The sequence below is a fragment of the Fukomys damarensis genome, unplaced genomic scaffold (assembly GCF_012274545.1).
Source record: "Fukomys damarensis isolate Sample0158 unplaced genomic scaffold, DMR_v1.0_HiC HiC_scaffold_5, whole genome shotgun sequence".
NCBI lineage: Eukaryota > Metazoa > Chordata > Mammalia > Rodentia > Bathyergidae > Fukomys > Fukomys damarensis.
This window is the reverse complement of record NW_022900917.1, coordinates 55606162-55617831: the sequence shown is the minus strand read 5'-3', so window position 1 is coordinate 55617831 and position 11670 is coordinate 55606162. Positions and strand designations below refer to the sequence as shown.

General features: G+C 37.2%; 1 protein-coding gene across 1 annotated transcript in view; it reads right to left on the bottom strand.

The window, feature by feature from the left end:
* Tcea1 (transcription elongation factor A1) overlaps positions 1–11670 on the bottom strand; it is a 52062-nt gene that overhangs the window by 35952 nt on the left and 4440 nt on the right. Inside the window, exon 2 of the mRNA XM_019205565.2 lies at positions 11181–11279. Coding sequence (XP_019061110.2) covers positions 11181–11279 — 99 coding nt within the window. The remainder of the gene's footprint in view (positions 1–11180; positions 11280–11670) is intronic.

Here is an 11670-nt window from a genome sequence, read left to right as displayed (position 1 = left end):
CCGAACCACTGAGCTAAATCCCCGGCCCTATCTCTCAGATTTTATTCCAAGCTAATGACCACCAATTCTAAAAATTCTGAAAGCCAATTTCACAATTTTTGGTGTTGGGTTTGATGTTCTACTGATCAAAGTACATCCCAATGGCCACCTGGTCAACAATATATATAACTCATCCCGCTTTCCAAAATATTAATATTGAAAACTAGGTATCTTACAAATCAGTGAAACACAGAACATCCCAGAAACATACAAAGTCCCAGAGCATTTCCCTCACAATGCACCCAATAGAAAGAAGAAAAAACACACACACACACACACACACACACACACACACACACACACACACACATATATAAAATCAAGTACAGGCTTCCAGTCTATAATTTTTCACTTTAAACTGGTTGACTTTATTTATTTTTTATTTTTTTGGTACTGGAGATCGAACTCAGGTCTTTGTGCTTGCGAGGCAGGCAGCAGAACCACTGAGCTAAAACCCTGGTCCAAGCTGGTTGACTTTAGACCTTGCCTTCCAAAATAAAATGGCTTTAACTGTTTTTTTTTACAACATATAGATCACTTTAATTTAACTCAGTACCTCATTAATAAAAATGTAATTTCAGGCCAGGGATTTAGCTCAGTGGTACCACTGCCTGCCTCACAAATGCAAGAACCAGAGTTTGATCCCCAGTACCAAACAAACAAAAAAAAGTAATTTCAATGGGAATTATAAAAAAGATTATAAAGGTTTTATTCACAGCTTATAGATCCTTTCTAATTTTAAGATTCTATAAATTATTATTTCAAGGCAACTAAAACAGTAAACATTGTTAGAGAAAAAAAATATTGGCCAGGGATGTAGCTCACTGGCACCGCACCTGCCCGGCAGGAACAAGGTCCTAAGTTCGATCCCCAGTACCACAGAAAATTAAATTGCCTTATTATTAAACAAGCATTTTTCCACACATCGTGGCGCACGTCTATAATCCCAGCACTCAGGCTGCCAACCAGAGCCAGTGAGTTAAAGTCCAGACTAAACTACATAGGGAAACCCTATCTCAAAAAATAAAACAAAACAAATCAGGAACTTTTACAGCATTACATATTTTTGAGCAAAACAAAAACCTCATAAAACAAAAGGTTATAATTTCTCACAGGATGAGAGGAATAAAGATGTGCGATGTACAGGAACCTAATAACCCCAATTATTGTCAATACTATGTGCTATAGTATGAGGTAAGACAAATAATATCAACAGAAATGAAAAAGGGAATAGGAATGGGGGGCTTAAAAAAAGAAATAAGCTGTAGTATGTACATGTAACTACTCCCCAAGGTAATTGTAAACTGCATGGATTTCAAACATGTACTAATAAATTTTAAAAGTTACTTTAAAAAAGGAATGCAATATTAATAAACACAACCACATTTAAGAATCTCAAAAATATTATGCTAAATAAAAGTTGCTATAGTTTGGAAAACAAATTTCTCAGAGGGTTCCCCCCAGTAAACTCAGGACCTTGAGCCCGCCAGGCAGGCGTGGTGCCACTGAGCTACATTCCTGGCCCTCTCATAGGTTTTTACTTTATTTGGTAGCAATACATTCCTGGCCCTCTCATAGGTTTTTATTTGATTTGGTAGCAAACCCTAACCTTGACAGGGATTTATTTAGTTCTATAGCTCTGCCACCTGCCTCACAAGCACAAGGTCCCAAGTTCAATCCCCAATACCAAAACAAAACACAACAACAAAAACCTAACATCAACGGACATAAAGCTATTTATGTTCTATTTATTGCATTTACTGTAAAAGTACTGCATTTCTCTATAGAAATGCTAACTGTTTGATTACTAGGAACTGCCCAGACCCACTCAAGGGTATTATATAATACATGATATTATCTTTGTAAAATCTGAAAAATTTTGGAATTCCCAAATATATTTGATCCCACAGACTTTGATAAGATTATAGACCTGTATTTTCTATTCATCATACACATTTTTCTTCTACCCACATCTCCACAAACATTCTGATCTATCCCCGACCGAGAAACAATTAGAAAAAAGGAGGACTGGGGATTTAGCTCAGTGGTTCTGCCGCCTACCTCGCAAGCACAAGGACCGGAATTTGATTCCCTGTACCCCCCCAAAAAAAAGGGTCATACTTCCAGGAGTTCTTTAAAAAGCACAGTCTGTCATAAGCATTACATAATGCTGTCTGTCAAATACAAAGTCAATTCTTCTAACACATCAGCAATGTAACATATGGTTGAAACTGCTTTCCAAGAAGAGGGGACAGACTTACATTAATTTCATTATTCTCCCTTTCTATTCAGGCCTCTCTGGTTATACTGGGTTTAGAGCTACAGGCCATAGCAGGAAAAAAAAAAGCTAAATAACCAACACTTCTGCAATAAACCTATAGTCACCTTTCTCATAATTACCCTAACCAATTAAGACAAACATTTTACTCAAGGTTCTTAAAGAAATCAGGACCAGATTTAGCTCAATGGCTTCGTGTCTGCCTAGCAAGCAGGAGGTCCTGAGTTCAATCACCTGTACAGAGAGAGAGAGAGAGAGAACACACAAATAAACTATGGTGATCTGAATTGGTGAAAGTGATAAAAAGATAATTATACATTCAGTGACAACAATCTTTGTTACTGTATGACAAATACTATGTTAAATACTTTGCATATGTTATATTATATTATTTTATTCTACCTGTATTAGATACCCTATGGATGCAGGTAACTTAGTACCTCCACTCTGCAGATGAGGAAACCAAAACCAAGATGTTAAGAAACTTGCACAAGGTCTTATGATTTGAAAATCTGAGATCTATCCTATTTCTGTAGAATTATCCTCCATTATAGCTCAATAAAAATACACATTTACACTACATACCAAGCTCTACCCTATACAGCACTAAGCTTAGAGCAGTGAGCAAGACAGAAACACTTTCAGACTTCAGGAACTTTATTTTAATACTGGGGACTGAACCCACTCAACTAAACCCTAGCCCCAAGGAATTTTAAAACAGAAAAATCTGGGCATCTACTTCAAACTCTCCCTTATACAAAGAAAGATACTTAAACCCAGAAATGGTAACTGCAAGAGGTAATACCAAGAGGCAGTATATATAAAAGACAAAACCTACAGTCTTTCTGACCCTCATACCACTGCTCTTTCCATTCCACTTCCACTGCTCTATGAGTAATAGTGCTGCCATGTGAACTCAAGTGAACATCAAACAAGAAGTGGCACCCTATCCTTTCCCAATCATCACCTACTTCCAAATGCCATGTCTGTGAGATTGCAGCATCTACTATAGTTAATGATGCAAGAGAAAGAAAGACTCAACTCTAACTTCCAAAGCCGTATTTAGTTCACAGTACTGGCTGAAAAATAAACTACATTTATCACACTATTTTATTACATTACATTCTTGGTACTACTATCTGTTAACAGAAATAAGTGCTTTTACAAAACATAGTGCTCCAACTTGTACTGAGTGCATGTACATACAAACATCACTCTCGTGAACGAGATGTAAAGAGAAAGTAATAGGAAACTTGACAGTTAAGAACAGATTTAAGTTCATGCTTAGGTCATTTACTAATTACAAGAGTTTGGGAATGTTACTTTTGCTTTTTAAGCTTTAGTTTATATAGGCACAAATAATATAATGACTTTAAGGAGTAGGTAAAATGCTCAAATACTACAACACAGATGACGTACCAAAATATAGAAAACCCAACACATAGGACACAGCTGACATGCATAAAAAGAAATGGAAAGAATTATTTATGTCTACCATAACAATATTCTCAAAAAGTCATAAAGGCACATTTAGTGGGCATATGTAAGTGCGATGAATTCAAATACTTCCTAGAATTTGTTACGAAATTGCAAGGTTACATGAGAATTCCTTCTTCACTTTTATCACACAGTCTTTCCCACACTTTCCCTCACTCCAAGGTTCAGAAAAGAAGAAAAGCAACAGGCAGTGATTGGCCCGTAATCGAAGCTCCTACTCTGCTGTAAAACTGAAGATGGGACTGAATACACACAATTTTTAAATGTAGTTAATCTGATTAAAACTTTAAATTAAAATAAGAAAACATGGGCTGGGGATTTAGCTTAGTGGTTCTGCCACCTGTTTCAAAAGCAGAGGTCGCAAGTTCGATCGCCAGTAAAAAAAAAAAAGCAAGGCTAAAAAAAAAAAAAAATCAAGATGTAATTTATTTTTCAGAAAAAAGAAAACAGTAAATTATAAATTTTGAGTGACATCACAAATCTAGTCTCACAGTTTAAACATTACTATAAAACATTAAGCATAATTTTAAAACATTCCTATAAAGTTATTTTTCAGTAACATTACTGGAAAATTAATTGTTATGATTTTATTATGTCATCTCAAATTTGCAGTTAACTACTACATCAAGCATTGGTGAAGATGTGATGAAACAAACTCTCACACACTGCTAGTGGGCTTTATAAAAGGGTACTTTGGAATACAATGAATTATTTTGTGGCAATTCCTTCAAAGAGTAAATGAGGATGGGGATGTTGCTCAATGGTAGAGTTTTTGCCTAGCACACAGGTGTGGCCTAGGGTTTAATCCTCAGGACTGAAATAAAACAAACAAAAAAAAGATTAAACATAGTTACTCCATGACCCAGTAATTTTACTCTTAGGTATTCAACAAAAATGAAAATATATGTAATTTAAATGGGTAGGACAAGTATTTATACGTGACTCTCGCTGTACAGTTCAGTCTGGCCTGGAACTCACTATGTAGCTCAGGCTCACCTCAAACTCCTGCCTCAGCCTCGCAAGTGCTGAGATTTCAGTCATGCACCACCATGCCTGGCTGTCTCACATTCTTGAAATTGGATTTTGGAGACCTACCCTGAGTACAGCATATAGAAGCAAATATTTGTTAAAAGTTCTTTGTGAATTTTAATGTGTACATTAAATTTTGAGAATCATGCAGCTAGGTGATGAAGATCTAGACAATTTCTTGTGTGACCTGCCCAACTGCCATTTATTCTGGTTTCTGGTGTTTGTGAATTCTTAAATGTCTTTATTGGTGGTAGAGATGGGAAGATGGGGGTGAAGTCTCACTGAGATTGTGTCAAGTGAGTCCCTGATTCTTTCTGCATTTGTGAAGTTGTACAAGAAATTTTTCCACCCCTCATATCTGAGACTATCATGTTCACAAGCAGGTCTATTTTTGTAAAACTATTAAAACTATTTTTTTCCTCTCAAGAAAAAAAATAGAGAGAGCCATGCCCTCTCCTGCCTGGAGCTGCCATCGCTCCAGCACCAGGAAGGCAGCCGCGCGCCCCTGAAAAACCTCCCCTCACCTCCAGCCCGCCCCCCCACCTCTGTGCACTCTCAGACCTCCTGATTGCACCAGTCTTTGGACCCACTCTGCAGAGGCAGAGGTGGTCATAAAGGGTATTTTTCTGAGTTCCCAACTTTGAACATCTTTAAAGAAAGGGCATGGGAAACCTGTAGTAGAACGGTGTGGAGTTCAGCCATTCAGAAGGTTGGAGAACTCAATCTGGGCCTTGCAGCCCGAGGTCAGTCAGCATCATGGGGTTCAGCCATCAGATAACTGAGATCAGGGGTCTTACATCCTTGCTCTGTCTGAGCCATTAAATGGTAAATATACTATATTGAAAAGTTTGTTCACTGCAGACATGTTCTGGACTGCTTCTTTATTTCAATTTAATTCAAACAGTTTAAGGGTGACAAACTAGTGAATACCACAGGTGGTCAGTTTCCAAGTTGTGCTTGATCTTAATGTGTAGCTGATTGTACCAGTTGGGATAAAGGATTGTGGTTGATTTGATGAGCTGTTTTCTCTGATGTTATGAAGATGAGAATGACTGTGGGTCGTTAGAGACCCAGAACCTAGGGCGCAACTCTATCAGGAAGATTTGGGTGATAATCCAGAGATTAAAATAAGGACAGCCCAACAACAAAAATAAAAATGAGAAAACACTTAAGCAAGACACAAAGACAGACTTCCAGTTCACCAATGGCAAACAGTAGGGCAAATGAGGATGAAAAGGCCGACAGTGAACCACCAGGACACCCTGAACTCAAAGCACAGGAAGTAACAAAACAGATCAATCAGGCTCTAGAAAAATTCAAAACAGAAATAATTTCCCAGATAACCACAGAGATAGTGAGCAAAATGGAAGTCGTGATTCGAGACTCTAAAGCAGAAACTGACAAAAAAATAGATGAGCTCAGGACCATGATAGAAGCCATGAAGGCCCAGCATAAGAAAAAAATGGAAAAAATAAACGACCAACATAGGAAAGAAATGGAATCCATAAAACAGATTCAAACAGATATCCAGGAGATTAAACACTCCATAGAAAGTGTATGCAACAGAATAAAAGAATGCGAAGATAGGCTCTCAGATATAGAAGATTGCAGTCAGTGACTGTGAAAAGAGAGATCTCTTAAAAACAGTAGGGAATCATGAGAAATTGATCCTACAACTCCTACATGATGCAAAGAAGAATAACATAAGACTGTTAGGAATCCATGAAGTAGCAGGAGAAAATACAAATGACTTAAAAAAGCTGTTTGCAGAATTAATGACAGAAAACTTCCCAAACAGAGGGGAAGAATTTGACATTTAGATAACTGAAGCATATAGGACCCCAACTAGCCATACTCAAAAAAAACTACACCTAGACATATAATAATCAAGATCCCAGAAACCCACCAGAAGAACAAAATACTACAAGCAGTAAGAGAAAAGAAACAAATCACATGCAAAGGAAAGCCCATCAGAATCACAGCAGACTTTCAACACAAACCCTTGGGGCAAGGAGAGCCTGGAATGAGATATTTCAAGTACTAAAAGAGAACAACCTCCAACCTAGACTGATGTATCCTGCAAAACTCTCTTTCAAAATGGATGGGGAAATAAGATACTTCCACGACAAAGAACACCTGAGAAACTACATGAATACCAAACCAGCACTACAAGCAATTCTAAACAAGATCCTAGAAAAAGACAATGAAGGCAACAACACGAGGTCCAACAGAGCAAATCAAATAGGCGAGGCAAGAAACTAAAAGGAGAAGGTGAAAAAGTAAAAAGAGTCAACAAAAGGCCAATAACATGTCAATAATAAGTCAGTACATATCAGTTATAACCATCAATGTCAATGGCCTCAACTCACCAATTGAGAGAAATAGACTGGCAAAATGGAATAAGAAGCAAAATCCAACAATATGTTGTATACAAGAAACACACCTAGTGCAAAAAGAAGCCCATAGACTGAAAGTGAAAGGATGGAAAACAATTCTCCATGTGACAGGAGCCCAGAAAAAAGCAGGGGTAGCAATCTTATTTGCAGACAAAGCAAATTTCAAACCAAAACTGATTCTAGTATTATTGATGTAGGAATGTACCTGCTTTATGATACACAGTAGTGACCATGCTTTATCACAGCTATATTTAATATTACTCTAGAATGTTCTCTTTCCAGATGATGATTAAGATGCTAAAAAAAAAATGGTGCCAGGTACCATAACAGCAACAGAACTTTGCTGTTTTCTGGATATTATTCTTTTCTTTGTTTTTTTTTTTTTTTAATGGAGTGTGCTGAATGTCTATAATTTTGTTCAGATGACTGCCGAATCTGGAAAAGCTGTTGCTGCTATTGATGCATAACATACTGCTATTATTGGTCTTTTTATATAAATATAAATATATATACACACACACACACACACACACACACACACACACATATATAATTTGAATTTTTGGAAACTTTAACGGTGCTGTCAACTTTGGAAAAAGTTAACCCAATTTACTGTGTTGAATTGGCATTGTACAGAAATGGACAGCCATATTGGTCTAAAAATGTTAATTTTTTAAAATTTTTATTTATTTTTTCCATTTGTACAGGGGTAACACATTGTATTAAATATGTAAGGTCATATCTACGTGGGTTTGATTACAGAAACTAATAAAGTGTTCTCTAAATAATGAAAAAAAGAATAAGATAAGACTACAAGAGTAAGAAGCAATTTAAATATGTTAAGGGACCATTTTCATCTTCAGAATTAAGGATTATTTTAATGTTACATCATTGCCCTTTCTCTTTTACTTTTCTTTTTAGTTTTATTTTAGGATTTCCTATTTTTAATGTTCATACAGCGATTTCTTTAACTGAAATACCGAATAGTTTCTCTGGTGTGAAAAACTGTAATAGTACACAGGATCCTAATGAGATAATTAATACTGTGAAATAGGAAGTAAAGGGTTAAAGGTTTAGGGAAAGTGGGAAGGGTGGGGGAAAGGTAATAAGGGAGAGGGAAAAAATATTACAAATTGAAAAAATGGAAATAAAGTGTTTGTAAATGGGGAGGGGAGGAGGGGGTGAAGGGAGGGCAGGGACAAGGGGAAAAAATGAGAATCAAGACCTATTATATAAAGGTACAGGATCCCAATAATGAATGTAACTATTGTATACCTAAATTGTACCAATAAACTCAATAAAAAGAAAAAAAAATATGTCCTCGCAAACACAAGTATAAGAATATTCTTAATCTTACTAATATATAACCAAAAGTAGAAACAAAACGACATAAAAAACAAACCAATATTAAAGGATAAAAGAAACAACTGTGATATACCCACAAGTGCAGTGGAGTATTATTCAGTAACAAAAAGGAATGAAGTTCTGATACAGAATATAACATACATTGGCCTTTAAAATATTAAATGAAGTTGAAGAAGCCAGTTATTAAAAAGGTCACACATGCCGGACATGGTGGCGCACACCTGTAATCCCAGCACTCAGGAGGCTGAGGCAGGAGGATCACTGGGAGTTCGCGACCAGCCTGAACTACATAGTGAGTTCCAGGTCAGTCTCAACTACATACTGAGACTGTCTCTAAAAAAAAAAAAAGTAAAAAGGTCACACACACACACTAGGTTGGGAACCAGGGATTTAGTTCAATGGGACCACACCTGCCTTGCAAGTACAAGGTAGTGAGTTCGAATCCTGGTACCAAAAAAAGTCACATGTTGTATGATATGCAATTTCCTAAATAAGCAAATACAGACAGAAAGTAAAAAACAGTTCTTAGAAGAGTTCTAGCTTCATAAATTCTCATTGCTAGAATGAAGACACTTTTCTGGCAAGATGAACAATTAACTAGATGAGGTAGGTAAGTTCTGTACTGGCTCAGTAACAGCTCAACAAATGGTAGCTGTTTTTTTTGTTTGTTTTTTGTTTTTTTTTACTTAAGTGAGACAACCATGGTTTTATTACAGCAGTAGCCAATAACTTCACTTAAGCTTGTCAATAGATACGACAACTATTATTTTTCAAGCATTTTCCTCTTTCGTAGTGTAAAAATACAAAAAATGGGCATGGTGATAGGTATCTGTAATCCCAGCACTTAGGAGGCTGAGGCAGGAGAAATCACCACAAGATTGATGCCAGCCTGGGCTCCATAGTGAGTTCAAGGCCAGCCTAAACTAGGCCAGAGTAGTGAAATTCTGTTTCAAACACCACCCACTCCCCAGAAATGCCAGGCATGGTGGCAGACACCTCTAATCCCAGTACCCTGGGAGGCTGAGGCAAGAGGACCCCAAGTTTGAGCCCAGACAGCTACTATTCAAGCAGCACTCCCCAGCTACTTCTTGAATTTTAGGCTAGGAGGGCTGCTTCCTGTATACTGACCCCCCTGTGCTACAATGCCCTGTTAAAATAGTCATTTTGGTGTACTTGTTTAACAACACAACAAAATTCATGAGAGAAAATCTAGAAACCATAGAAAAAAAGAAATCTACCATAGTCTTACAATGCCCAAACAACTTCTGTTAAATTACTGAATATTTAGATAGCTATCTGTGAGTTAATTAGGTACTTTGGGGAGAGGGAAAGAGTGTATTCTGACCTTTCTCTTTATTTCATCATCCTGTTCTGAATTTCTAAAGGATAAACAGAAAAACAAAAGAAAAAAGTTTCAAAGCCAATTTTACTTTCTTTTAGCGGAGCAAATTTTCATACTTGCAAAGTTTTGAACTATCAGAAAACTTATATTTGAGATGAAAAATTATATTCACGATTGCCGGAAGTTCATTCTCTCCTAGTTAGATTACTAAAGACCAATTTGAGAAGTGTAAACAGACATACTTATCTTCTCCATACTTATCCACTTAAAAATCGTTCATCTTAAAAAATATTATTAAAAAAAGGATCTATTATAAGGAAAGAATAAAAAAAATGTTGAACATGTAGATAATTAAAAGATACACATTTCAGACTTGGAGAAAACAAATTCCCAAACAGCTTATTTCCCTGGGAGCTTCTATAGTGTGAGTATGGGGACCTCCAAAATAACAGAAACACGGTGTGGGAGATCGCCCTGCTGATTATGCCCAAAGCAGGCTGTAAGCAGTGCATGCTGTAAATAAAGAGTTAAACATACAACTGGCTTGTTTTAAGTGAGTCCTGTAACTGGCACCCAACATGGTGAACCTATCAAAATAACCACAACCCATCATTAGCAGTGGGAAAAGAAAGGGTGAATCAATAAGAAAAATATATGATGTGGCTAATATCTGAACAGAAAACAAACAGGAAATACTTTAAAAGGCAAAAAATGCAAACAGATTAACAGTGCATGAAATCAAATAATGAGCAATGCACCTGTGCAAGAAGAGGAAAAGAGGATGCCTGAAGTCTGAAGTATTTAGTGTTAACACTATTTCATTTGGCTGTCATATGGAAAGCATGTTGTCCGGTAGAAAACTTGTTTCCTAACTTAACCTGAAGTACACAGTACTTAACTTAAATATCGCTGACATACATGGTTGGTACCTCTAAACTGTTTTTAAATACAAGGCATACACATAGTTTGACCTGGAATTTATTTCATTGGTGGAAGAAAATTACTAAAGGTACACTGAGTGAAAATGCGTTAAGGGCTGAGGAAAAAATTCAGGAGAAGATAGTGGAAGTTTAGCAGAAAATAAGAAGAGCCTCAAACAAAAAGACTGAAAGCATACACAGGAGGACAAAAAAGTAGAAACTGGTAGTTGACGACTTCACACAAGGCAAGAGAACATGTTCACATAAACATACATCAATGACAATACCACCGGTAATAACTTTAAGCCACTCACAAAGTACCCAGAAATGATATTTGTCAAAATCCACGTATAGCATGACGCTGGTTGGTATGTGTGCTTTAACCAGAGCTCTGCCACCTGACAAGATCCTTCCTGAAAAAGAAACGTTCAGCTCCTTGCTAAGAGACTGGCATAGTTTACTCTTCTAATTGCTAAACCATCCTGGAGCGTTTGGGATAACCAAATGGCTATTTAGCCTTCTTCAAAAACAAGACCTGAGAGATTTACCTCTTATCAGCCTGAGGTGTAGAACCGATCGCAAACCTCTACTTGATACTATCTCTAGTTGTGAAAAGCCGGCTGTGGGCTTTCGATACTCAATCCTCAAGCCAAATTAGCTAGGTGTTACTACTACGAAAGTTTAAGATCAAAGGGGAACGAACCCTCGCCCGACTCGGTTGGGCTGACCAAGCCGCACCGCTGGGAGGAACCGAGGAACCGAGGGACCCCGAGACCCCGAGACCCGGCCCGAGCTGGGAGACGC